The following is a 26,060-nucleotide window of genomic DNA, read 5'->3' on the forward strand; positions in this document are numbered from 1 at the left end:
TATTGGCTGAGTCAGTCGGGGCCAACAGGCAAACTCCGATGAAATCTGCTGAGTGCTGATTGGTTGTTCCTGGCGGTGTGGCAATGTGGTCACGTGGATCGGTGTTTATGGCTGTGTCGGAGTAGAAGCCGTCGTGGACCGAGATCGTGCAGTAACTCCGTGGACAACAAGTATGAGTCAAGTCCAATGTCTCTACTTGGTATTAGACTACTATTAGAAGATTTGGAACATTACCAGCACCATTGCAAGGTAAGCTCTTGCATCCCTAACATAAACCCTCCTCAACAGGCAAGGCTTTAGGCCAGGCGTAACCACTACGTTGAAGAGTTATGATATGAATGGTGTCGTTATACTCAATCAGATTCAAAGCTTGATTTCTATAGCTCAACTAGACGCTCACGTCAACACTTCCAGACCAAATATCACATTCCACAAAGCAATGTGAAAGAAGCAACAAACAAAACAAGCCTCCGAATCAGCACCGAGCCAAGACAACCTCGAGGGTAAAAGAGCAACAACATTAGTATGTATACATAATAAGAATGATGATGCGAATGCGAAGGTAAGGTTAATAATACAGGTATGGAGGAAAGGCGCGCTGCTGAATATCATATCAAAGGGGGATATCGACGAGAATGAGAAAAATGATAAGATGCGAATGCATCCGAGGGAATTGAGCAAACATGAATAATTAAAGGTGTGTGCAGCGTCGCCGGGAAAAGAAAAAGAATGTGTGTTATATCAGCGTCTTTGATGAGTTATGCGGGCAATGCGTTCGGATAGGTCATGAAACACCGGGCTAGCCGTGTGATCGTCGTACTCATGTTGATCCTGGAAAAGGGATCAATGCAGCTTACGAGCTGCTTTGGCCGTTGGCTTCAGCCTTTTCGGTAGACACAGCCTTTGCGGTGGCGTCCTGCACGGTGTCGACCTTGGCTTTGGTGCTCCGGTCTTCATGAGTGGGCGTCGGTGCCTGCACGACCGGTTCAAGGATGTCAACCTTGGCTTCGGGTTCTTCTTGCTCATGAGTAGGCGTGTGCGGGTGGACGACAGGAGTCGCGGTTTCAGAGCTAGCCTCGGTGTCTTCTTGTTCATCGGTAGCCAGTAGCTGGTCCTTGGCAGCTTCCTCACTGCCATCAGCGACCTCCGCATTGGCCTCTTCATATATACTAATATCAGAGTCAACAGAGCCGCGCCTTTGCAACGCTTCATCGGCAGAGTCATCAATGCCCTCCCGATCGAGGTGCGGGAGTTCAGGTGTCATGGGCTTGACCACATCATGGTCCCGAAAGGGAGTTTCAGGAGGAATAGGTTGGGCGATATGAGGGATCTCCGACCTTGGAGACACATCCACGGGGTTCAACTCCACTACGGCGTTGTCCTCCGGGTGGAGGTAGTGGTCGTTCTCATTTGGTCCGGAGACGTTGATGCTGGGCTCTGAGGTTTCCGGCTCTGTTTGAGACTCAACAGGCGCGGTAACCAGTGGAACAATACCACCCGCGATGCGAGACCAGAACATGCGCTCTCGTAAACGGACTGTTTCCTCCCATATCTCCTTCTCCTCATCGGCATCACCTGCGCGAAGATGACCGTCAAGGATCAGGCGAAGATAGCCCGTAAACTCACAGCATGAGCGAACTCGTTCCAGACATGGGATGCACAGAGAGTATCGCTGGGCTGTCTCGCTGTCTGAGGTTCGGAAACGGTGAGTGCGCTCGTTCTCCGGGTTGAGTCTGCGTTCACCACAGACAGAGCAAGGGAATTCGAATTTCTTGTTCGCGGGGGGGATAGGCTCCACAACAAGCGTGCCTTCGCAAATACCGCTCAAAACGGTACGTCGGGTAAGCCATGAAATGCCGGGAGCAAGGTCGAGTCGCAGGGTCGGCTCAATATCCTCCATGAGCACCCGCTTGTAGAAACGTGTCTCCTTCAGAGGGATATGCGAGCCAGTCTGTGAGGAAAGGCTTCCATTCGGGGAATTTGTCATCCCCTTGGTAGGCGAGGAAGTGGTCGAGGCGGATCCGCCAGTCGCAAAGTTTGCCAGACTCATGACATTAAGGCCTGCATAGGATCCGCTGCCCGCGCGACTTGGCGGCTTCGAGCTCCGAGGAAGCGTCATCAACTCCCGGAAATCTTCGTAGGCCTGCAGATCGGTCCTGCACACCAAACGAATCATCTCAGGGAAGTTGCAAGTGGGTCCAGGTATCAACTCTTCCGGGTTACAAGCGGGTGCAGCATTCTCAAACTCAATTTCTTGCTTAGAAGACCCTGGCAATTGTGGCGGGCCGGCCGGAGATGGGGGCGCGGTGGAGACATTTGTGCGGATATCCAAGTCGTCTTTGGCGAGGTGCATGCCTTGAATGACCGACTTGAGCTCCGCTAATTGATCCTGATGCGAGGCGAGAAGCGATTCAGTGTCTTTGATCTGTGAGCGCAATTGCTCGTTCTTCTTCTCGACTGCTTCGCGCTCAATCTTGGCTGCGGCAACCATCTAGGAATTGTCAGTTCTAGCTCCTCCGGGAAATCGCAAAATTTCGCATGTACAACAGAAAACGCACCTTGTTCGCTTCTTGGAAGAGATCGGCAGTGAGAGTCTCCAGCTCCTGTTCAATCGTCTTCTTCGCCTTTTCCGCTGTCGAACGCCGGGCACACTCCTCTGCAAGAAGACCTCTTAGCCGCATAAGCTCGATATCGGCATCAGCTTTCTTAACGTAGACCTTCTCGGCAATGTCCCGTCGGTATTTCTCATTCTGAAACTCCAAAGCCTGGATTTTTCCCAGTGCCGCCTCTAGCTCTTGTCGCGTGGCAGCCAAATTATCATCCAACGTAGTCTGGTTGTTGATTGCCTGTATCAGCTTCACACTCAAGGCGGCTACTTCATTGCTCAGATCGGGGTGATGCGATGAGGATGATGAAGATGAACCTTCCGAGGGAATGACCAATCGCGGGTCCTGCAAGGTATTGAAATTGGTTTCCTCGAACTTGGAGTGCTGCTGCGTCGCTGCGTCGGAGAGATTGGTGGTAGACTTGGCTTTGGTCACGGTCCTATCGGGGGAAAGACCCCGATGCTCGGAGGACAGAGACCGCTTATGGGCGTGGCGCGGAATCATGGTCGAGGACGGCGGAAGCAATTTACTATGATGGTATGTCTGAAACGCAATTAAACTAGCATGCCATGTCAGCAGTCTATTCGGATTTCATCTCCTATTCCTCCGCACAACTTACTCGGCCATGATGAGTGACGTAAACGGCGTTGAAAGAATGTAGGTTGCGATGACCGGCGTCTTTCTCGTCAATTGTCACCACAATCGATATCAAACCCAGAGGCACTCTGGAATATACCGGGTCTCCGAAGCCATTCACTGACTGGAGGCAAAGGATTGGAAGGTAGAAGCAACCCCCGCAAGCGTTACGGGTTGGAAAGGTTTCGAGAGGCCCGGACAACGGCGGTCAACGGGGAAGAGTCAGAGGAGGACGAAAAGGACCGACAGAAAGGATTGTATAGAAAAAGAATCGACGAGTTCAAGACTCCGGTGGGTGTTATCTCCACCGATGGCGAGCAAGAGGCGAAGAAGAGATCGGGGGGTCACAGAGTGAGGCGAACCAGGGCGCTTAGTCATGCTATCACACCGGAAGCAGGTGATCGGCCCGCGCGCGTGCAGAGTGACGAATCGACGATGTTTTGGAGGACAAAGTGGATATAAGGATCGAGATTGATAAATAACGGAGAATTTGAATATAACTACAAACTCATATCTCGCAAAATCCGATAGTTGTTCAAGAATTACTTTGATGTTCTTCCAGTTTACCATGCTCAGGCAAAGTCCGACCAGCGGTTTTGGCCACCCGCGAACCTAAGAGACTAAGGTTCTGCCTGATCGATACTAGCATGGGCATAAACTAGTTCTGCGTACTCCGTATTCCATCTCAACTAAACCCGAACCTGACAGCCGATCTCGCGCACTGTTTCTCGATCCCTGGCTGGTCGGGTAATTAGGAACGATCTGGTTTTTTAGGTCATGCTAGTCCATCTCGCCATCCTGCAATTATCTGAACTTTTGCCCCCCTCTCGTCTCGCGGAGGCGCAGCACATGGATGAAAATCCCGAGTGCTTTGCTCGGCAAACCAGTTTGATTAGTGTAAATAACTAAATGCTTACCTCGGACGCGACTCGTGTCAGCCCCCCAATCGGGTTAAAGTCTACACCGGGGTGTTTCAGCTCGCAAGTTAATTAGATCCAGTGGCTGGAAAGCATACCCACCACTCTGTTCAGTTCCGAGCTTCTTGATTATTCTGAATTCGACAAATCTGGCATATCAATGCTTTTGATGAAATTGTGGAAATATTAATACATCCATATTGTTGGCACAGTTATAGCGAGGTCTGAAAACATATATATTTGAGCTAACATGACCTGTGCTCAGCAGAGTCCAGAGTATATTACTGAAGCTAATAGGCAAACTAGACATGTTACAAAGGGGCTGGATACAGTTGCAAAACAGCTTCTACCCTAATTCATAGATTTCCTCTCCAAAATATACAAAAACATGATAACTATGTGATGAATACTTAAAGCCATGTATAGTATCATGTGCTGTCTACATTGGATCTTGGATGACACCCCCGCGTGGCGGCCTCAGGCGGAACAAGTGGGGTTACCAATTCAATCTTCGCCCAAGCCTTAACTTCCACTCCGGTAAACCAACCACCTATTACTTCATACTTCCAGCACCAATCCACGTGCCCTAACAGATATCATGGCGGACGCAGAGCTTGAAGAGGTTAGTATCCTCCCCATGACCAGCATACCCCATCCTCTAACAAGGAAATAGATCAGGCGAGCTCGCATGGCGCAGCTCCAGCAGCAGCAGCAGGGCCAGCGCGGAGGAGGTCCTAGTCAAGAAGGTGGCCAGGAAGACAGGAGGTGAGTTATCGGTCCCAAATCTTTACTAAACTTGGACGAGACTAATAAATGATTGCAATATAGGCAAGCTGAATGTAGGTGACCACATCTCGCCCACGGACTGTCCACATCCCGCAAGACCCGAGTAGCGGAAGCTCCTTGAGACCCTTCGCTCTGCTGCAGCCCATCCCCCGATATTATCGACGCCTATGAACCAAACGACGAACTAATACCCCCATTCTTACAGCCGACCGCCGCGCCGCGATCATGAGCCAGATCCTCGACCCCGCCGCTGCCGATCGCCTCGGCCGCATCCGCCTCGTCAAGGAATCGCGTGCCGTCGATATCGAGAACCGACTCATGATGCTAGCCCAGACCGGCCAAATCCGCCAAAAGGTGACCGAGGAGCAGCTGAAGGAGCTCCTGAACGCCGTTGCCGAGAATCAGCGCAAGGAAGAGGAGGAACACAAGATTGTGATTACCCGGCGCAAAGGCGGTTGGGATGATGATGATGATTTGCTCGATCTGTAAAGGAGACGAGTGAGTGTCATGATTCGCGCTTAGCCCTGGCCATTTTTATGTTTGATTTTTTCTTGGGATGATTCCCTGCTTTTCCTATCGCATTCTGGATTCCCCTTCTCAGGGATCCTCAAAATATACTTCAGGCGTTCATGGTCTGGTACCTCGTCTCAGACGAGTTGATATTTCTTTGAAAGATTGTTGTTCCATTTTGCATTTGGGGAGGATATTGTTTACAGACAGACAAAACTATAATCGTACACATTCTCCACGAGACCGAAAGACCCTCAGCTTCAACTCGACATCTGCTGCTGTTGCAGTCTCTCCTTCTCCCGCTTCTCCTGTTGCCGAATCATTTTCCGAATTTCTCTCAGATCTGGCGGCCGCTCGATATTCAATTCAGCCCGAAGCTCATCCACATCCTTCTCCAACACCTCCTCCCAATAAACATTAATCAACTCTTTACTGCCCAGCCCACTGCGCACCGCCCACGGCAAATGCAGCGACAAAAAGCGCTCCTTCTCCGCAGGCTTCATCCGTATAAACGCGAACAAACTCAAGCCCGTCATGGGCAGGAGTGTATTCAAAAACTCCAGCGCCTTCAGCGCAAGTTCGCCCTCCACAAAGATTGGCAGCCCTGTTACCGCGTGGTAGAAGTCGTGACACTCGCGGTACCGCTGCATAACGTAGGCGCACTCTTCGTCATCGATATATTGCACGTTGTCTCGTGTATCGGGGGATACGCCCTCCCGGTCGAGCCACGTAGCGTATGTGCGGCCGACGGAGTTCTCGGGGAGACCGCGGAGGTAGGACATTTGGAGAGTTTCGGAGGTGATGCGGGGTCGATCGCGGAGGATGCGTCGGCCGGTGGGATCGGAGAGCATTGCATCTCGGAGACGGTAAATAAAGTATGGGGTTGCGGTGGCTTCGCCGAGGGCTGCAATCAAGTCTGGAGCGGGGGATTAGTTTGATCTGATTATTTGTAGTTCTAGTTGACTAGAAGCTGGAGAGGCCAATGACGCTGATACGACCGTGAAGCTTGTCATGGTCAGCTCTACGGGTGTGGGCATACCTGCTCTTCGAGGGTTAATCAAAGACCCAATTGCTGAACCAACAGCTAAAGCACCACGCTCGATAGTAGTCAATGGGACATGGCCGGGATAATTTGGCTGTGGCCGGTTGAGGATGGAGAAGGGTCGCAAAGAGCTCGCGGTACTTGGTGACCGGGAAGAAGCCAAAGCCCGAAGCTTGCAAGCCCCGCGCCTCCCCAAGACCGACATGATGTATTCTTAGGCTCGATATACAACCAAATAACATTCGGTTACAGAGCCATGGAGTGGTCTGATATCCGGGAAGAGGGCGCCACTGGATGCTGTGGGCTACCGTAGTTATCGATAAATTCACTTATCGCTTATCGATAAGAGATAAGTGCTCCACAATCACAGCCCTCACTTGTTGATTGGCATCTGTGTGAGAAGTCAAGAATTCGGAATCAAGTTTGTTCACACATCATGGATATTTCCTTTCAACAATAGATCCTTCACATTAGCATAAAATATTGACTCAATCTAGCTTGCTCTTGGTTTGTCTCACCTTCACCCTGCCCTCGCTACATATGCTAACCTGCACAAGATTCATCACGTCCCTTGATAAAAAGCGATTACCCATTCAAGATGTCACGACCAGAGTGGTGGCCCGGTGAGAACCACGAAGCCTTCACAAAATGGGCCATGGACCGCGGAGTTGAGGCCTTTGGCGTCGCTCCGGCCCGTTTTCCAGGTCGAGGGCTGGGAATGATAGCGACTCGAAAAATCAAGGTAAGAACCTCAACCCTCGCCAATCAAGGACACCATATGAATACAAAAGCTGATATACATCACCACCCGAAGAAAGGAGAAGCTGTTGTCCAAGTGCCAGCCAGCACAATCCTAACAATGGACAACATCCCCTCCTCCTTCAAGGTCCAATTCCCCGAAGGCACTGCCGTGCACACCATCCTGGCAGCATACTTCACCCACGGAAGTGAGGAAGAGTTGGCTGAATACGAACTATGGCGCAAAGCCTGGCCTACCCGTCAAGACTTCGAAGATAGCCTGCCAATACTATGGCCCAAAGTGCTTGGTGGTCTTCCATGGCCTGACACTGACACTGACAGCGAGTCTTCAAACCAGCCGAATTTCCTCCCTCCCTGCATCTCAGGGACTTGGAACTCGGTTGACAAGGGGAATCCCGTCAAGAAGTATGAGAGTGAACACCGAAATCTTCTTCTGGGCCAGGAAATTCGGCTGCGCAAGGCCTGGGCGGATGTCACTGCTGCACTGCCTGATACTGATTGGCGGTCTTTCTCGTATCATTGGCTTATTCTTAATACGAGAAGTTTCTATTGGGTTGGTGCGGGTCAGGAGCCGCCTGAGGATCGAAATGATGCTATGGCTATGTTGCCTTTTGCGGATTACTTCAATCATTCGGATGTCGAGGTATGCTATTCTTTATTCCTCCTTTTATCTTGCTGGTTCTTTAGAAGGGGCTTCGATTGACTTGGTAACTAGTGTGACGTCAAATTTGATGAAGATGGGTACACCCTGTGCGCCACTGAAGACTATGAGGAAGGGGATGAGGTGTATATGAGCTATGGTGGACATCCAAATGATTTCCTACTGGCAGAATGTAAGACAGCAACATATGGCTCGGTGATTCGAACGCTAACCCGAATATCCAGATGGCTTCTTCCTGGAAAAGAACGACTACGACTGCATTTACCTCGACGACATCATCTTCCGTGATCTGAACACCGCCGAGAAGCAAGAAGAACTGTGGTTGAACCAATACTACGGGTAAGTGTATTTGGTATATTCAAGTCTGGTATATTCAAGTCCCCGCTAATTATTTCGCCAGTAACTACCAATTGATTTCCCAAGGGGTCTGCTACCGCACCGAAGTTGCGGCAGCTCTAGTGTACATGAATGAAGAGGATTGGAGGAACCACGTTCTCGAGGGTTCGACCGAGTGTGTAGATGAGAAGGTGTCGGAAGCCATCATCAAGGGATGGGTTCGGACTTATGCTGCCGAGGCGGATGCAGCTATGAACTCGTTGCGGACGGCAATGCAATCCAATGCCGTGGTGCAAGCTCATCGCCAGAAGGCGGAGACGTTGTTGCAGCGATGGGGCCAGATCAAAGAGATCTGCGAGAGTGCCTTGGAGGCCATTGACCTGTGATAAGGAAACTTTTTAACTCTCCAAGCCGCAATGAAAAGGATATGTTTACGAAGAAAAAAAAATGCCGTGAGGGCATGACAATCAAAGCAGTTCTGATGCCTTAATCGTCCTTGCCCTTGTCACCGGAGAGAATGACATTTTCGAAGTCGATTGGAACCGCGCTGGCTTCCCGATGATTGATAATAAACATCCTGCTCAGCACCAGCTGCTGGATCATGTAGTTCAGCACGCATTTCATGCCTAGCTCTTCGCCACGCTTCACAATCCACCCGTTCAGGAAATCAATCTCTGTATTTCGCTGGTAATGTAGATCGTTACGTATCGAACTGGTATCTTCAGGACGGTTCGAGGCAACATTAAGGACCATTCGGCGCAAACGCTCTGGCGAAAATCGATCTTCAACTCCTGGAATGCCACGCAGCTCAGGGAGAGCACAGATCACACTGGAGATCTCCAAGAGAAGCAATCGCATGGTGCGAGAGACTGGGAAGTTGTACAAGAGCTCGCGGTTCTTGCAATCGTGGATTGCTCCAAGCGGGCTGAGAACGCAGCCAACGGCTAGTCTCTCCAGCTGGTATTGCAAAAGGCCGGCGGGAGTATCGGCAGTGGCGACGAGAGATGGGGTGAGGGTCAAAAGACGTAGCAGGTACTTTGTTGTAGGAGCCCAGTGTGTGTCCTTCTCGGCCTGGATGAGCGGAGTCTGGCCAGTGACTACCGGACTGAGGGTCAATGAGCCGACATTCACGTGGCCGACCTTGTAAGAGTCTTGCTTCTTCAGACCGTGGGTGAGTACGCCTTGCATGTAGTTCGGCCGACTCTTCTCGTCCGGGAAGATCTCCTTGTTGAGTTTCTCGATAATTCCCAAGCCATTCTGAATAAAAAGGATAGTCGAATCGGGACTCAGACGGTGACGGACTCCTCTGATAACTTTTTCAGTCATATAAGCCTTGCAGCAGACAATCAAGCATTCAATATGCCCTTCCTCCTCGGGCACAGCTTCCTCGTTCTCGATAATATCGGGATTCTCGCTGGCTTCGAGATACTCCTCTTTCGAAGGTATCCTGTGCCACACTCTATCATGCAAAACCTCCACATCGAAGCCTGTCCTGTTATCATCGAGACCGTTGTAGTTGACAGCCAAACTCCGCTTTTTCCGCCGGAACGCATGATAGAACGAGGCCTGGTGCATAAGAAGGGTGATTGGAGGCGGAGTTTGCCGCGATGCAAGCGAGTGTGCAATGAATGTTCCTGCATTTCCAAGACCGATTATGTGCACTCGCCCGGTCAGACTCGGCGTTTTAGTCTCGCGAGAAATGTCCTCGACATCTTGCACCCATGTTGACATGTATTTCGTTGTAGGTCCTCCGCTAGGTCGTACTCGACATTGAATGCAAATATCTATCACACCGCTCCGCCATAGCGGGCGGCGCCCGAATATTTGTAGCACCACTTTGAAGGTGTTTCGGGGAAGACGTCTCCCCGATCGACGAATCAGATAATGATGGGAGGAGGTTCTGTCCGGAGAGAACAAGGTCGCACGGGAATTCGAGGATCGCCGATTGTTTAAATTGACATTTTGCGTTTTTTGTCGTCCGAATGAGCCCTGAGCTCCTCACATAAACCAGGTAGCTGTGTTCGTCTCGCGCCGAGGAAATATTGAACTGCAACAGCGCCATTGCGCGAATGATCGGACCCGCTGATATACACCGCCCGATATACCGCCTCATATATATCGGTCCTAATTTTTCTTGCGGCACTTTTTATCAACTCCAACAACGACGACACCATGGACACGGCAAATTTACTACCGCTGCTGGAGCAGCTGGATGACGATGTGGATGACCTGGAGGATGCCCTGCAGCCTTTGCTGGGCAGCTCCTTGAACAAAATGTCGAAGAACATGCCCATATTCGACAAGGCCAAAATCCACGTGCTGACAACCTATACCCTCGAATCATTAATCTTCTGTACGCTTGACTTTCGAAACTCGCATGAATAACATCTGCTGACATTTTTACAGCTTATCTACGACTCCAGGGAGTGGACGCAAAGCAGCACCCGGTCTTCCGGGAAATCACGCGCGTTAGGCAATACTTCGATAAGATGAAGGCGCTGGAAGAACCCGAGGAACCTGAGCAGCGCACCATGGTCCTCGACAAGGCAGCTGCAGGGCGGTTCATTAAGCACGGCCTGGTGAGCCATATTTCTCTGGAAACTACAGATACAACAGACCACTAACAGACTCGAACAGGCTGGGAATGATAAGATCGATCTGGAGCGAGCAGAACGGGAAGCCAAAGAGCGGGCGCGGGCTCAACTCAAAGCCGCAATGCTTGCGAAGAAGGCTGCGTCTACAGCAGTGCAGGATTCACCAGCCCAGTCTGAGAGTGTCTATAGCGCTGTGCCCTCAACTGCCCAACCCAGTGCGGAGGCTGACGATTCTGACGATTCTGACGAAGAGATGGAAGCGGATGAACCCGCCAAGGACTTCAAAACAGGCGAAGAGTTCATTGAATTCGAAACGAAGAAGAAAAAGAAGAAGTCCAAGGAAGACAAGGCTAAACAACGCAATGAGAGTGGCAAGAAGCATGGTCGCAAGGCTACCAAGGCAGAGCGCAGACAAGAGAAGAAGGATAGGCGGCGGAAGAAGGAGGAGAGTCGCAAGGCCAGAGAGGCCAAATAACTTCTCACAGGCTATATGCATTCAATGCGTTTCGTTGCGGGACCGACCAGCCTGCTTTACAAAATCCTACCGTGTATATCACGAAGTTCATAGATACCCAGTTACCATGGAATTCCAAAAAGATTCAAAAGACCTTAATCTGCACCGCACCGACTGACTGGAACTGTAAGTGTGCGCCTTGTAGCTAGTTCCACCAGCTGTGTTGTCTATTATCAAGTTCCAAGCGCCTAGATCTACTCATCTACAAGTTGCTATAGCCATCACGGACTAACACCATTCCTAGAACATGATAAATAGCGCTCACTAGAGATAAAAATTTTGGTAGTAACGTTAATAGTGGTAAAGTTATGATACAAATGAGCACATCCATTCTCCAGCCCGAATTCTCGCAAAGACATAAAGAGAAAGCACGCCCAAAACTCCAAATGCGAACCAATACGTAGAATGAAGAGGACCCGGAGATCCTTTGCCAATGAGCTAGAAGCTAGTTATCATCAGATTGCTCGATCTAAAGCATGAGTTTATTGCTTGGCAAGCTGATGGAAATGCCGAATCTGATCCTCAATATTCGTATTCTGGGGTCTGGGAACACCTCCTGGTCCAATAGCCGGACCCGGTGGCGCAGACACTCCAGGAGGAAGGCTACCATCAGGACCAGCGCCCATAGCCATACGCTTGCGGCGCGCTTCCTCTTCAGGATCTGGCGCGAGCGAGGCATCAAAGACATCGCTGCGCTGGCTGGCAAGTCGCTTGAGGTTGTTGACGACGTCGACAGTGGACAAATTGGTCGTGGCGCTGCGGGAGTCGGCCTTCGCACGCTGCTCCTTCCATCGAGGATCAAGCAGCTCGACACGCATGTGGTGCTCCAATTCGGCGACGGGAATCTGCGTGTGGCAGTTCGGGCAAAGTGCGGTAGCTCCTGCGGCTTGTTGGCGCCGGGCCTGGGCACGAGGCACGTAGTCCGAGCGAATGCGCATGGGAGGTTGACCTGGTACAGGCACGGGCGACTCTGTGCGGGCTTGCGGTACCTCTGGTTGTGCGGGGTATTGCCTGCCATAGTCCACAGCGGGTGGCGGATATGGGGCTGCTGCTTGAGCCGGGTATGGAGAGACAGAAGGTGGTGGGACGGGAAAGGAAGGTTCGGGTTGGGCTGGGTAGGCATTATAATAGGTCGGGTTGTCGAGGTCGGTGGGCATGGCCTCTTCGATGCGCAGCGGGTTAAGGGACATGGCGGCTTTTTGCTCCAAGGAGGCGGATTGCAAGTCGTTGAGAGAAGTCGGCGGTGGCAGGTCTGCTTGGTCGTCGCTTTCCGTGAACAAGACCGTCTCGACCACTACAAAGTCGTGCCAATCGATCTGAGCATACTCGATGCGTTCCTGTTCTTCCAGTTCCTCTTTCTCTTGCTTCTGCTGCTCCTGGTATTTGACCCATTCTGCCCGTTGATTGGCGCGTTCCAAAATATGATATTTGTTCTTCACGGTGTGTTCAAGCTCGGCGATCCGCTTTTGCTGGGTGGTAGCTTCGTCAATCCCCTCGGGTCGCAACAAGATGGTGTATTGATCGACTAGGCGTGTGAAAAATTGGTACAGAGAGTGCTGAGGGCGGAGGAAGTCAAATTGGAAATTCCGAGCCTCGCGTTGCGATAATGCAGTCATGAAAGACTTTCCTCGTTTGGCGACATATAGCGCTGTGAGCTTGACCACTTCCAGATCCTGCGCATTGATGATAGGCATGCGCGCGGAGAAATGGAACGCGGGGGGCTCTGGAGGCCCCTTGGGCTTCTCGGGCTCGGTAGCTGCAACAGCTTCACCAGGTCGTCCGGCTGAGACTGCGGTTCCACGGCCCTCCTTGATCTCGGTGAGGCGCCACTGGTAGAAAGGCTCGTAGGCGTCGCCGGCGTTTAGGAAGGAGAATTTGGGGTTGTTCTTTTCCTTTTCACGGACACGATCTAAGATAGAAAGTTTCAGAGTTAGTTCGCGATTCGTCTGATGTGTAAGAGGGGATGTTCTCACCTTCAAAGACGGATCCGTTACGAGCGACATAGCCCGCGGTCTTTTCGACAATGGCTGGAAAACATGGTTAGCAGCAGTCTCTCGCGTGAGGAGGAGGTGACGAACCTCGAATATCTTTAGGAGGAAGCACCAAGCCCTCCGGAGACTTGTTCATGTCCTCTGGAAGGGGAGTGTTTCCATTCGACGACTCCATGGCTGGTTCTTGAAGTTACGATTAGAGAGAGAGCACCTTTTCCCGACCTCCAGACTGAATGAGGTGCTGACTACGCCACTGCACCAGCCACGCTAACTTCCACCCTCACTAGCCACAGCTCTGGCCCCGTAATGTGGCTGTGCAATGCACCCGCGTGCGGCGAGTTTTGTGTACATCCAGCGCGGCTTTGTTGCTCCGCTTTCAATTAGTCTTGTATACTTTGAGGGGTTGAGAAGCAGCAGAAGGAGGTAATCGGCGTAATTAATGCTTCCCATAGAAATGAGAAATGTATGGAGTAAAATCTATCTCATCAAATAGTTCGTATAAATACATACATCCAATGGGCCGACGCCAGCCTCGGGTCTTGGGGCTGAAATCTAAGGGGCCGTTTAGCGCTCTCACGTTCTGGTTTGTCTCTCGTTGCCCGCTCCGCTCGTCGATCTGGCCTCAAGACGGACCTCTGCACGCTTCCGTCCATTCTTCTCGACACTCTCTTCATCATCTTTTTCTTTTCTTTTTTTTCTTGCCCTGTGATGGGGACTTTTCTTCTCACTATCTACGATCATTAATCTCGATCCCACCAGTACCGTTGTGGTGAAGAGCTGCGCGCTGTTGAAAGCTCCGATATCTGCGGCTTTCAATAGCTATTGCGCCCTCTGGATTCGATTCCTCTAATTTTGCAACCCATTCACGACCCCACTAGGTTTATATCTTCTTTTCTTTTCGTCCCATTTCCGCCGTTCGACTCTCGATTGTTCCGCTCATCCCGTACGACCGTCCTCCGTCACGCATCCGCGGACAACAATCAACCATAATGGGCCAGAAATCGAAGGATACACTGGCCGTGCGGCCGCAGAGTCGCGGCCGGCGCTCTCGCAGTCGCTCGCCAAACCCCAAGGCCCCAAAGACCCCAAAGATTGTCAGCTATGCCTCAGACGGTGTACGGGACAATAATATTCTCAACCTCCCCGCCTCCGACTACAAACTGCTGGTGCTGGTGACGCTGATTGCGGCCGCTGTCCGCTTGTTCCGCATCTACCAGCCCAGCAGTGTTGTGTTCGATGAAGTCCAGTATGTTCCGTCGCCAAATCATTTCCATTGGCAAGAGGTGAAGGCTAACCCTCTGTGTCTCTCCTTAGTTTCGGTGGTTTCGCGAGCAAGTACATCAAGGGAAAGTTCTTTATGGATGTCCACCCGCCACTTGCCAAACTGTTGATCACGCTGGCGGGCTGGCTGGCTGGCTTCAATGGAGACTTTGATTTCAAGGATATCGGCAAGGACTATCTCGAGCCTGGCGTGCCCTACGTGGCAATGCGAATGCTTCCCGCTGTTCTCGGTGTTCTCACGGTCTCGCTGATGTTTTTGACTCTCAAGGCGACTGGATGCCGAACTTCAACTGCTGTTATGGGTGCTGGCCTTGTCATTTTCGGTGGGTTCCAGAGGCGGCACCATATTCACTCCCTAAACATCACTGACTGAAAGTATAGATAACGCCCTGACCACTCAATCTCGCCTGATCTTGTTGGACTCGCCCCTGATTTTCTTCACTGCCCTGACTGCATTGACCTTCAGCTGCTTCACAAACCAGCAGGAATTGGGACCTAATGCAGCTTTCAAGGGCCCATGGTGGTTCTGGCTCGCCGCAACTGGTGTTTCCCTTGGCGCTACTCTCAGCGTTAAGTGGGTTGGCCTTTTCACCATGGCCTGGGTTGGGTCTCTTACAGTCCTCCAGCTCTGGGTCGTGCTCGGCGACTCCAAGACAGTGACTCCGGTATGTTCCTGACATAACTGATATGTTGATCATAATTGCAATGCTAACATTGATGAATCCAGCGACTCTGGTTCAAGCACTTCTTCTCCCGCGTCTTCTGCCTGATTGTCATTCCTCTGGGTTTCTACATGGCCATGTTCGGTATCCACTTCCTCTGCTTGGTCAACCCTGGAGAGGGTGATGGCTTCATGTCGTCGGAATTCCAGGCTACCTTGAACTCCAAGTCCATGCAGGACGTGCCCGCGGACGTTTCCTTCGGCTCCCGTGTCAGCATTCGTCACCACAACACCCAAGGTGGTTACCTGCACTCGCACAACCACATGTACCCCACCGGTAGCAAGCAGCAGCAGATTACTCTTTATCCCCACAAGGATGAGAACAACGTGTTCATCATGGAGAATCAGACTCAGCCCCTGGGTCCTTATGGTGAGATCGAGGGCGCGTATGCCTGGGACAACTCCTCCGTGAGCTTCATCGAGGATGGAGCCGTTGTCCGCCTCTACCATGAGATTACCCACCGACGTGTCCATTCTCACGATGAGCGCCCGCCTGTGACCGAGGCCGACTGGCAATTCGAGGTCTCCGCCTACGGATACGAAGGTTTCCCCGGTGATGCTAATGACCTGTTCAAGATTGAGATTGTGAAGTCTATGTCTGATGGTGCCGAAGCCAAGAAGCGCGTCCGCACCATCCAGACCAAGTTCAAGCTTGTGCACGTCATGACTGGCTGTGTCTTGTTCTCCCACAAGGTCAAGCTTCCTGACTGGGGCTTCGAGCAGCAAGAGGTTACCTGCGCTCGTGGCGGTACCCTGCCAAACAGCATCTGGTATATTGAGTCCAACACCCACCCCATGATGCCTGTGGACGCTGAGAAGGTCAACTACCGCAACCCCGGCTTCTTGGGCAAGTTCTGGGAGCTGCAGAAGGTGATGTGGACCACCAACGCTGGCTTGGTTGAGTCTCACGCCTGGGACTCTCGTCCTCCTTCGTGGCCCACCCTTCTCCGGGGTATCAACTTCTGGGGCAAGGACAACCGCCAGATCTACCTTTTGGGTAACCCACTTATCTGGTGGTCTTCGACTGCTGCCATTGGTATTTACTTCCTCTTCAAGGCCATTGCGGTTATCCGCTGGCAGCGCAGCTGCAATGACTACCGCCACGTCTCGTTCAAGCGCTTCGACTATGAAGTCGGCACCAGCGTTCTTGGATGGTTCTTCCACTACTTCCCATTTTTCCTCATGGCTCGTCAGCTGTTCCTGCATCACTATCTACCAGCTCTCTACTTCGCCATCATGGTGCTCTGCCAAGAGTTCGACTTTATCACCAACCGCATTAAGAGCCTTGGATTGGCAACGAAGCCTGCAATTGGCAAGGTTTTGATGGCAGGATTCCTGGTCCTCAGCATTGCAGTTTTCACGCTTTACTCTCCTTTGATTTACGGCAACCCCTGGACCCAGAGTGCCTGCCAGAAGGTTAAGCTTCTGGATGGCTGGGATTTCGACTGCAACACCTTCCACACCGACGTAAGTGTACCAGAGTGGAGGCCTCCACGACGAGGATATTAGAATTAAATCGACGATCAACTTGGCTGACACGAACTTTCACCAACAGCTGAGCCAATATGTTACCGATGTGAACAACTTCATGAACACCGTTCCGACCGAGCAAGCCCAGATTCACAAGCCCGGGGACCACCAGCAGCAGCAGGCACAAGTACCTGCTGCTGAGATCCCCCAGCAACAACAGCCAGAAGAGCAGGCCGCGGTCACTCAGCCCAAGCTCTCCGGCTCCGTCGCCCGTGTTGAGTACCGCGACCAGCATGGAAATGTCCTTCCCGAGGATGTTGTCGCTTCTCTTCGCTCCGAGGGCAAGGTCAAATTCGAGACCCGATACGAGTCTCGCTCCAAGCTTGAGCACGCACAGGAGATCCCCATCGTGGATGGCCAGCTTGCACCCCCTCACCCGGACGTCCAGGGCCAGAACCCCGAGACTGGCTCCGGAAAGCCCGAGGACTCGATCCCACCCGAGAGCCCTGCCTCAGTGGTCGAAGGCAATGTCCGTTCTGAGGAGAGCACTGGCTCCCCCGAGGCTAAGCCTGCCAGTGAAGGCTATGACGCTACTAAATAAGCGACTCGTCTGAGGCTGGGCTGGGGGGTGGTAAAAGAGGGGATGAGAAAACCCTACACCATGTATCATGAAACCTGAAACCTTATAGCTATTTTTTCTCTTCGTCGTGATTAGTTGCTTTAGAGTGCTGCACAACATGAATTGTGATATGAGCGTTTCTATAGTTGCCGTGGTCCAATTACCTTTCCAGTAATGTAGCTTAGCTCTTGTAATGGTGGCTTCGGGCCAGAGTGGATCCCGAGAGTTCCCGAAAAGCTCGACCATCCTGATCACATCAGGCCATTATCAGACACACAAGATATATGTACGAAGAGAATGAGACAGGGTTTGACAAGTGAAATGAAGAGACCGGTTCCCAATTGACTCTTTATCTGAACAACGGATACTATGCACAAATCTTCGGTAATCGCAATGGCAAGTCCACCCACAACTCTCCCCCTTCGTCACCACAATCGTAGTATACAGCCGCCGGCTACTTACGTAGAAGTAACCATTCGCTCTCGCACCATCTTTTAAAGGGCTTCGCAGAAGCCGTTTAGTAGTCCCACTCCTCCTTGCCGTACTTGTTGAACTTCTCGTGGAGGTCCTATAAGAAAGCACGAAATGGTCAGCAACTCTGCAAAGCACATGTCTGGGCCAATTTGCCGAAATTCAATTTCAATTCCACGCGGCACATTTGCAAATGCTGGAGGGATGGCGCATGGGCCCGCGAGGGGATAATGGTGGCATACCTCGGGGAGGGTGACGTTGGGAACAATGACGGTGTTCATGGCGCTGGGGGCAGCGCGGAGGGGCTGGTTCTTATCGCCGTGGGGGTGGTACTGGTACTTGTAGACCTTGCCATCGGACTCTCCGTGCCAGGGCATGGCAGACTCGCCGATGCGGACGTTGCTCTCGGAGGTGACGGAGGTGGGCTTGCTGCCGAAGTACCTGATATCGCAAAAGACCGCCAATTAGCTAATTGCACTTTCAATGGCCGGCCAGCTTCGAGTTCCAAAACACAGCTCCTTGCTCTGCCAGAACTTTCGCGAAATGCGGTAATCACGTCACAAGCACGGCTGTCGGGTAATAGATGTGGGAGGGGGTTATTCACCAGCCAGCGAGCAGGAAAGCACCGGACATGACACCGAGCAGAACCTGAACACATAGGTATTAGAATGGAAGGTCGAATGGAGATCAATGGCAGCTCGAAAGGCGTACGTAGAGCTCAGGGTCCTTCTTGGGGGCCTTGTCGAGGTTGGCCTCCTCGACCTTGGAGGACATGAAGCGGCGCGGGGGAGCGCGGAAGATGGGCTGGCGAGCCAGAGCCCGGCGGGAAGCCATAGCAGCGATCGAAGACATTGTTGCAGCGGGTCGTGCGTGGAGGTTGGAATTCGCGGAGAACTGGAGACGGGGTTGGTGGGAGAGAATCGTGAGCATCGAATGATGTTGCCGGGTCATGTGACTATCCGCTCCTCGCTCGGCTGACTCATCCACCGCTTCAAGCAATTTGCGGATGCGCGACGGGCCTTGCGTTTCTGTGGTTCTGACTTCTGGTTTGCTGCTCACCCGTGTTGCTCTCGCTTGGGCAGACCTCTGCTACAGTTGTTTCTGTGGGCTGTGATGTAATTGGCCTCCGTCAACTTGTCTTGGATTCACGGATTTTGCCTTGGGTTCTCCGTCAATGCTAGAGGTGGGTGTGCGGCCCATATTGCGATTTCCCGATCAGGGGCTCGACCTACAACCCCAGATTTCGAGCTCCAGACGCGTGGAATTGACTGTCGAAGCACAATGGAGCTGGTTGCTAATATATATTCTAGGATCTTGAATAACTCGTCCAGTCTCTCCTCAGAACTAGTGTTCTACTCGTCGCTCCTTTTATCCCAGCTATCCCGCTCCTTGAAATCACCACCGATTTATCCTGAAGCTTTACGGCCCAGCTCGATTTCGTCGCACTGCTGCTACCCCCTATCCAGGACAACTTGCCGGAACAACTATGATAGCACGCACTACCTCCTAGCCCAGTCAAATACATTCGCTACTCAATCATGGCGAACTCCGCAAACCGCCCCAATACCCGTGATTCGAACCGATCCTCCGCACAACATGTCTTGGGAATCCCTCGGCCTCCCTCTGTGGGAGGGATCTCATCCCGAGTCACAGATGTTGCCTCTGAAGATGGGGAGAATGCTCCGTCCTATACATCGCCACCACCCTCGCTCCAACCGCGTACCTCTGTCTCTAGACGTGCTCCGCCCCCTACCCGCAACTCGATAGCTTCGTCAAGCCAAAGACCCGGGAGCTCGGGGAGCCGACTGAGTAGGACGCACATTCCGTCCTTAACAGCTCAGGCGTTTTTCCGGCCGATGAGCTCGCAGCGCCTGCAGGCACACCGGGGAGGACGACCAATGACTAAGGGGACGGTATCTTCGACTGATGATTGGAATGACCAAACGAGCCAAAATCGGCAGAGTTTAATCTCGAACAGTACGATTCCACAAGGATCGGTCCCTCATGTCGAGATGGAAGTCCCACCATCACGGGGCACAGAGTTCACAGATCCCATCATACCCGATCGAAACACATCCAATGCCAGCCCAACAGGAAATACTACAGTTCGGAGTCTGGGGGAAAGTGTCAGGCTCCTCCGGGATCGAGATCAACAGGATAAGCCTCGCCCTGGTCATTTGAATCTCGGTGCGAACTATACTGGACATCATACCCAAGATTTGCCGCCAAAGTCACCGTTGTCTTTCTTGTCTTTGCAGAACAAGGGCTCCTCACATAACAACCATCATAGCAATCATGATGTCCGAGGTCATGAGCGACTTTCATCTGCTGGCTCGTCTCCGGGCCCAATGGATGTGAAGAAGGAGTTGCCAAGGGCTAATCTGGGCAAGAACTGGGAGTACTTCGTTGGTAATACTCTATTCTGTTTCGGTGGCCGATTCCTCAACTCGAGGGACAAGCCTATCAACATTGCAACAGGCTTCCTGGTGGTTGTTCCATCGGCTTTGTTCTTTGCATTCTCTGCTCCTTGGCTATGGCAAAATGTCTCCCCAGCCATTCCCATTCTATTCGCCTATGTCTTCTATATTTGCTTCTCCTCCTTTGTGCATGCCTCTGTGGTCGATCCTGGTATTATGCCTCGAAATGTCCACCCGATGCCTCCTATGGATTCCTCCAACGATCCGTTGTCCGTTGGCCCGCCCACGAATGACTGGGTCATGGTCAAACTCGCCACGTCCGATGTTGCTGCCATGGACGTACCTGTCAAGTACTGCAAGACCTGTGCCATCTGGCGGCCTCCTCGCTGCTACCACTGTCGTGTCTGCGACAATTGTGTCGAGACACTTGACCACCACTGTGTCTGGCTGAACAACTGCGTAGGCCGGCGCAACTATCGCTACTTCTTTGCCTTTGTGAGCTCGTGTACGATTCTCTCCCTATTTTTGATTAGTGCCAGTCTCGCGCACATTCTACTTTATATGGATCGCGAAGGGATTTCGTTTGGTGCCTCCATCTCCAAGTGGCGCGTACCGTGGGCCATGGTGATCTACGGCATCATTGCGGTGCCATACCCGACCTCCTTGTGGGCGTACCACCTGTTCCTGGTTGGCCGTGGCGAGACCACGAGAGAGTATCTCAACTCCCACAAGTTCCAAAAGCAGGACCGTCACCGGCCATTCACCCAAGGCAGTGTCCTGACCAACTGGATCGCTGTTCTGGGTCGACCTCGCCCACCTACCTACATGCAATTCAAGCGTCCCTACGAAGAAGGAGACCAGCGCTACGCCATGCAAAAGCGCAAGTATCTCCCTCGCGATGTCGAGTCTCAGACGGGAATTGAGATGCAAAATGTCGGCCCTCATCGGCAGGACTAATACCTGCACCACAAACCCTTTCAGTCAACCGAAAAAAGTGTTTATTGCATTGTTGCCTCAATTCCTGTGCTAATGACCCGTGAACACGACGATATGATTTTTGATTTCTGGGCACTTTAAAGTCCATTTTTACTAATTTCGGGAATATTCCCATATATAGTTTTCTAATTGTTCACCATACCCTTCGAGCTATGTTTCTTTTATGTTTTGATTACATTTGGCGGGCTCAACTGCCCTGCTACCCTTGACATTCTCTGAGATTTCCTATTTTTCTTCTTCGTGTCATGATGACCGTCTTACGCAGGCTAAACATAGCCATGCTCTCTCAACTACCATTTTCTTTTTAACACCCTCCTTGTGTTGCTTTTGCTCGGGTCTCTTGTCCAAGATGATCCTCTTCGCATGCTCAGGGCGCTTATTACATGCCGCTTTAAAGACTCTTCTGGATTTTTCACTGAAGAACTACAATTCCAACCTTTTCTCTGGGCTTCTTTCCTTTTTTCCCCATTCTCATATCGATTCATACATGTTCCTTGAAATCTTTAGAACTGGTTGAATAGGATTGGACTCTGCATAGCCCAAGAGCAATAAATCGCGCGTAGAATTCATCCTGCGGGGGATGAGAGTTGAGGGAGTTATGGCATTCCACATTCACGCACTCGAATTGTCTTGTTATCTACGAGCCCCTTTCTCTCCTTCTCATATTACATCTCTCTAATCAGAATTAACATTATTTCTTATTGTACTCGTGCTGGTTGAAATCAAAGTCGAGTGTTGATGTGGCACGCGTCAGACATCCGCATCGCCCTAAATTGATACGAAGCGCGCGGCTGATTCTCTTCCAACTTTCACCCACCCCTGATTAAACCAGGACGCCCCCCGATCTCCTCGCCCACGGCGCCCATTTCGAGGAATTACAGTCCTCTGTGTCCTGTGGAACTGGGTATTTCCGGATATCGGCACCTCTTTCCCAACATGGCGCGCCGAAACTCCAAAGTTTCCGCGTCCGCGACTCCCGCAATCGCTGACCTTCCTACCAACGACCAGCCCGACGACACAATGAGCCTCGACGTACCCGAACAACTCCTGACGCCAGAGAATAGCCGCTCGGAGACTTCTAGCAACAATGAAAACGCGTTGGTCGAGGAGAAATCCGCGCCCCGCCGGAGGTCAACACGTGTAGCACGCGCATCGTTGCAGGCTACCGAGACGCTGGAGGCTACAGCTGTTGAGAACGAGGACGCTGCTGCCTCAACGAGCCAGGCCTATGTCGACAGCATTGCCCAGGCTAAGCGGACTCGTTCCTCGTTGCGCCACAGTATTGCTGTGATGGAATCCTCCCTGCAAAACGGCACTCTCCCCGAAGACGATACTATCATGACCGACAGCCATCCAATGGCCCCCGACACCCCTGTTTCGAAGTCTTCACAGGAACCACAAATTGAAGATACGGCTACTTCGCTCCAGCAGCGCAATTTGCGAAAGCGAGTGGAAAAGGCCTTGGCCGAGGATACAGCGACACCCAAGGCTAAAGAAATCCCCAAGAGCGATTCTCGCAGTTCTGTGCGCCGCTCAACTCGCCTGAGTATTGTGGATAAAGCATCTGATCTGTTAGATCGTGCCAACAGCGTTTTGGGCAAGCGCTCACGAGACTTGAATGAGAAGGGCAAGGAAGTCGGTCGACGTGCTAGTCTTCGGCTTCGAACCGTTGCACCAGTCAAGGAGGATGCACCTGCCCCAGCACTTGAGCCTGCTGCGAAGAAACGCCGTGTCTCAGAAAGCGATCTGTTCAAATTGCGCGAGAAAGAAGCGAAGACTCCTTCAGAAGAGCCGGCTGCGCCAGCTCCCCCGCCTCGGTATAAGCCTAAGCGGTGGTTAAGTCACGGCTTGTACACGGGGCAAGAACCCTCTGACTCGCCTCCCAAGCAGCGTCGCAGCAAAAATTCTGCAAAGACCACCACTGGCCCCTCTCAGCGCCGGCTTCTTCCCATGCCCATGTTCACTGGGTCCCGCATGGTCAGCAATGGCCGAGACTACGTACTCCCATTTGATATTTTCTCGCCGCTCCCACCAGGTCAACCAAAACCGGATGAATGGCGGAAGACAAACAAGAGTGAGTTGCTACTGGCTCTAGAATTGAACAGAATTGATAAAATCTGACCGGTACATCAGACGTTTTTGTTGGAGATGCTGCTAGCGAATGGAAAGCCAACAAAAAGCTGGAACTGTCTACTTGCATGTGCGAGGAGGATACCGGCTGCGACGAGAACTGTCAGAACCGCTACATGTTTTACGAGTGCGACAGCGGCAACTGCAGACTCGGTCCGGAGTGTGGAAACCGGAATTTCAACGAGCTCAAGCACAGAACTAAGGCTGGAGGCAAGTACAATATTGGTGTTGAGGTGATCAAGACCGCCGATCGTGGGTATGGTGTCCGAAGCAATCGTACCTTTGAACCCAACCAGATTATTGTCGAGTATACTGGAGAGATTATCACGCAGTTTGAGTGTGAAAGGAGGATGCGATCTGTTTACAAGAACAACGAAGTGAGTTTTCTAACCGTGGCACTTTTCTAGCTCGATATTGACGTGGACTTTGCAGTGCTATTACCTGATGTATTTTGATCAAAACATGATCATTGACGCGACTCGGGGCTCTATTGCTCGCTTCGTCAACCACTCTTGTGAGCCAAATTGTCGGATGGAGAAGTGGACTGTCGCTGGCAAGCCACGCATGGCACTCTTCGCCGGTGATCGTGGTATCATGACTGGTGAGGAGCTGAGCTACGATTACAACTTTGAGTAAGTTTCATCTATATCATCTAGGTTCAAATTAGGGTCGTCACTCACAGATTGATCAGTCCTTACTCCAATAAGAATGTTCAGCAGTGTCGCTGTGGGTCGGATAACTGCCGAGGCATTCTTGGTCCGCGACCAAAGGATAAGGATCAACGAGCCAAGCTGGAGGAGAAGACCCAGGCTGCCGAGAAGGGCAGCAAGAAGGTTATTGGTAAAAAGAGAAAGCTAGCAGCTGCAGAGAGCACAATCTCGCAGAAAGGGAAGAAGCGCAAGCTGCTCAACCCCAAGTCGATCAAGGCCGGGGTCAAGAAGGTGGTGGCCAAGGCCACTGCTCGCGGGAAGGCGGCTGCCAAAAAGACGACCAAAGCTTCGGCAACCTCTAGTCGAGGAAAAGCCGCAAAGGACGTTAAATTGCCTAAGGTTAAGGCCGCGTCAAGAATTAAGGCCGCGGTCCGCAATGGACCCCGTGCGAAGGCGAAGGCGGCCAAGACGGCCAAAGCCACAGCTGCCTCGTCAGTGAAGGGGACACCCCCGCTCAAGCGGCCGTCCCCCGAGACCAAGAAAAAGATTCTTGCGCGTGCTAAGGGCACCGGCCGCCCATCTCCCAAGAAGTCCCCTGCCAAGGCCAAGAAGACTGAGGTGCAGTCTCCTCGTAAGCCTGCTGGAAGAAAAGCGCCAACAAAGAGCCCAGTGAAGGCTCGGATGCCCGTTTCCAAGGCCAGAAAGTCTACCACAACTTCTGGTCCCAAGGTGAAGAGGACATTTGGGGGCAGCGTGAAAAAGGTCGCGAAAAGCGTTGTTCGCACTGTGAGGGGGAAGAAGAACTAAAGCCATTCTTTAGTACCCTTCAGTCATGTCCTGCGATGGCTGCATGATGATATTGAAATATTGGCCTCTGTTCATGTCCACGCTTATAAAAACGATGTCCCAATGCTTGAGGCTTCGGCGCAACCAGTCTTCTGGTGCACTCGCCGTCTATTGGTCTGATGTTTCTATTGGTCTGATCTCCCGATCGGGTGCCTTTTCTTCTGATATCCTGATTCAGTACTTTTTGGTCTTAAGTCCAGGCTTCAGATGAAAGGCAATATCTTGTCAGACTCAACTGTATAGTCTGACAGCCAGAGTTTTTCCCTTTATATGCTTTGTACACCATAATGTTTACCATTGCCTTTTGGTAATGTACCCCTTCTTTTCTTCCCTTTCTCTTGACCTTTAGCTAATTCCCCTTTTGGCGTTTTGTTTCTCGGTGCCCGAAATGGCGTTCTGTTTGCCTGTCCTGTGGTTCTCGTCTTCCATATTCTATCTGCAACTGAATTGACATTATGTTTCTTTCTTTCTTCTTTTTCTTGCTTTCATTGCAATGTTCTCTTGTTTCCATGGTATTATATGCGACCATGCCTATAAGAACGACACTTTTGGTTTTGCTTTGCTTCTGGCTCGTCGTTGGGATGGGTGAGGCTGGCTGGGGGCTAGCTATATACCTGGTGGCAGTTGAGGATGGATGATGCTGGTGAGATTAGGCATTGGTTAAGTTGGGCGTTGTGTGTAGGTAAAACCTATTTGGGGTAGGTTATTTTGGAAAAATTCAACATCTTTGACCTGGTGAACACCGGTCTATACATGATTCTTTTTCTGCACGGTGTGCACGGTGTGCACGCCTTTACCTACTGGCTAATGTATACGGAAAAGTATGGATGACCTAATTTACTTTCAATGTCTTGATCTTCTACGTCCGTCATAGATCTCTCATAGGGATACCAGCAAGTTCGCAGACCTCCCTGTGACCGGGTAGACACAAAGATTTTTCTTCATCTCGTTCCGCTGCTGAATCCACTTTTCGATGAATCCACCACTTCATACGTGAGGAAGTAGGGGAAGGGCTTATCAACACCCAGCACGTCAATACAAAGGAAAACTTGGCATTCTATCTATATGGATATTGCTGGGCATGAAATGAGAACTATGCCCGCATTG

At 51.6% G+C, this 26,060-nt stretch overlaps 11 protein-coding genes across 11 annotated transcripts; 6 read left to right on the forward strand and 5 right to left on the reverse strand.

Moving 5' to 3' along the window:
• Positions 1-853: 853 nt before the first annotated feature.
• On the reverse strand, positions 854-3,233 carry N7473_009128 (guanine nucleotide exchange factor SEC2; the record flags this gene model as incomplete). The annotated part of the gene is made up of 3 exons (XM_057155067.1): positions 854-2,491; positions 2,559-3,165; positions 3,226-3,233. 3 exons carry the CDS (start codon positions 3,231-3,233, stop codon positions 854-856), a joined length of 2,253 nt encoding a protein of 750 aa, XP_057006197.1.
• Positions 3,234-4,757: 1,524 nt separating this feature from the next.
• Positions 4,758-5,434, forward strand: N7473_009129 (DNA-binding protein; the record flags this gene model as incomplete). The annotated part of the gene is made up of 4 exons (XM_057155068.1): positions 4,758-4,781; positions 4,833-4,924; positions 4,988-4,998; positions 5,151-5,434. 4 exons carry the CDS (start codon positions 4,758-4,760, stop codon positions 5,432-5,434), a joined length of 411 nt encoding a protein of 136 aa, XP_057006198.1.
• Positions 5,435-5,715: 281 nt separating this feature from the next.
• coq4 (ubiquinone biosynthesis protein COQ4) lies at positions 5,716-6,702 on the reverse strand (the record flags this gene model as incomplete). The annotated part of the gene is made up of 2 exons (XM_057155069.1): positions 5,716-6,371; positions 6,495-6,702. 2 exons carry the CDS (start codon positions 6,700-6,702, stop codon positions 5,716-5,718), a joined length of 864 nt encoding a protein of 287 aa, XP_057006199.1.
• Positions 6,703-7,095: 393 nt separating this feature from the next.
• Positions 7,096-8,639, forward strand: N7473_009131 (uncharacterized protein; the record flags this gene model as incomplete). Its single annotated transcript, XM_057155070.1, has 5 exons — positions 7,096-7,239; positions 7,312-7,899; positions 7,972-8,089; positions 8,142-8,256; positions 8,318-8,639. The coding sequence occupies 5 exons, from the start codon at positions 7,096-7,098 to the stop codon at positions 8,637-8,639; spliced, it is 1,287 nt and encodes a 428-aa protein (XP_057006200.1).
• A 100-nt stretch (positions 8,640-8,739) lies between these two features.
• N7473_009132 (ketopantoate reductase family protein) lies at positions 8,740-9,984 on the reverse strand (the record flags this gene model as incomplete). The annotated part of the gene is made up of 1 exon (XM_057155071.1): positions 8,740-9,984. The coding sequence occupies one exon, from the start codon at positions 9,982-9,984 to the stop codon at positions 8,740-8,742; it is 1,245 nt and encodes a 414-aa protein (XP_057006201.1).
• A 441-nt stretch (positions 9,985-10,425) lies between these two features.
• Positions 10,426-11,322, forward strand: N7473_009133 (Sas10/Utp3/C1D family protein; the record flags this gene model as incomplete). The annotated part of the gene is made up of 3 exons (XM_057155072.1): positions 10,426-10,606; positions 10,660-10,832; positions 10,891-11,322. The coding sequence occupies 3 exons, from the start codon at positions 10,426-10,428 to the stop codon at positions 11,320-11,322; spliced, it is 786 nt and encodes a 261-aa protein (XP_057006202.1).
• A 521-nt stretch (positions 11,323-11,843) lies between these two features.
• N7473_009134 (SURP domain-containing protein) lies at positions 11,844-13,527 on the reverse strand (the record flags this gene model as incomplete). Its single annotated transcript, XM_057155073.1, has 3 exons — positions 11,844-13,270; positions 13,335-13,388; positions 13,440-13,527. The coding sequence occupies 3 exons, from the start codon at positions 13,525-13,527 to the stop codon at positions 11,844-11,846; spliced, it is 1,569 nt and encodes a 522-aa protein (XP_057006203.1).
• An 814-nt stretch (positions 13,528-14,341) lies between these two features.
• On the forward strand, positions 14,342-17,425 carry pmt1 (protein mannosyltransferase 1; the record flags this gene model as incomplete). The annotated part of the gene is made up of 5 exons (XM_057155074.1): positions 14,342-14,598; positions 14,667-14,956; positions 15,015-15,298; positions 15,361-16,821; positions 16,910-17,425. The coding sequence occupies 5 exons, from the start codon at positions 14,342-14,344 to the stop codon at positions 17,423-17,425; spliced, it is 2,808 nt and encodes a 935-aa protein (XP_057006204.1).
• A 326-nt stretch (positions 17,426-17,751) lies between these two features.
• Positions 17,752-18,844, reverse strand: N7473_009136 (uncharacterized protein; the record flags this gene model as incomplete). Its single annotated transcript, XM_057155075.1, has 4 exons — positions 17,752-18,011; positions 18,157-18,355; positions 18,519-18,562; positions 18,626-18,844. 4 exons carry the CDS (start codon positions 18,842-18,844, stop codon positions 17,961-17,963), a joined length of 513 nt encoding a protein of 170 aa, XP_057006205.1. The 3' UTR covers positions 17,752-17,960.
• Positions 18,845-19,452: 608 nt separating this feature from the next.
• Positions 19,453-21,288, forward strand: erf2 (palmitoyltransferase ERF2; the record flags this gene model as incomplete). The annotated part of the gene is made up of 1 exon (XM_057155076.1): positions 19,453-21,288. The coding sequence occupies one exon, from the start codon at positions 19,453-19,455 to the stop codon at positions 21,286-21,288; it is 1,836 nt and encodes a 611-aa protein (XP_057006206.1).
• A 975-nt stretch (positions 21,289-22,263) lies between these two features.
• N7473_009138 (putative histone-lysine N-methyltransferase (Ash1)) lies at positions 22,264-24,914 on the forward strand (the record flags this gene model as incomplete). The annotated part of the gene is made up of 4 exons (XM_057155077.1): positions 22,264-23,401; positions 23,461-23,834; positions 23,890-24,089; positions 24,149-24,914. 4 exons carry the CDS (start codon positions 22,264-22,266, stop codon positions 24,912-24,914), a joined length of 2,478 nt encoding a protein of 825 aa, XP_057006207.1.
• Positions 24,915-26,060: the final 1,146 nt, after the last annotated feature.

Source organism: Penicillium subrubescens (genome assembly GCF_028828155.1).
Source record: "Penicillium subrubescens strain IBT 31985 chromosome Unknown utg000006l_segment0_segment0, whole genome shotgun sequence".
NCBI classification, from domain to species: Eukaryota; Fungi; Ascomycota; class Eurotiomycetes; order Eurotiales; family Aspergillaceae; genus Penicillium; species Penicillium subrubescens.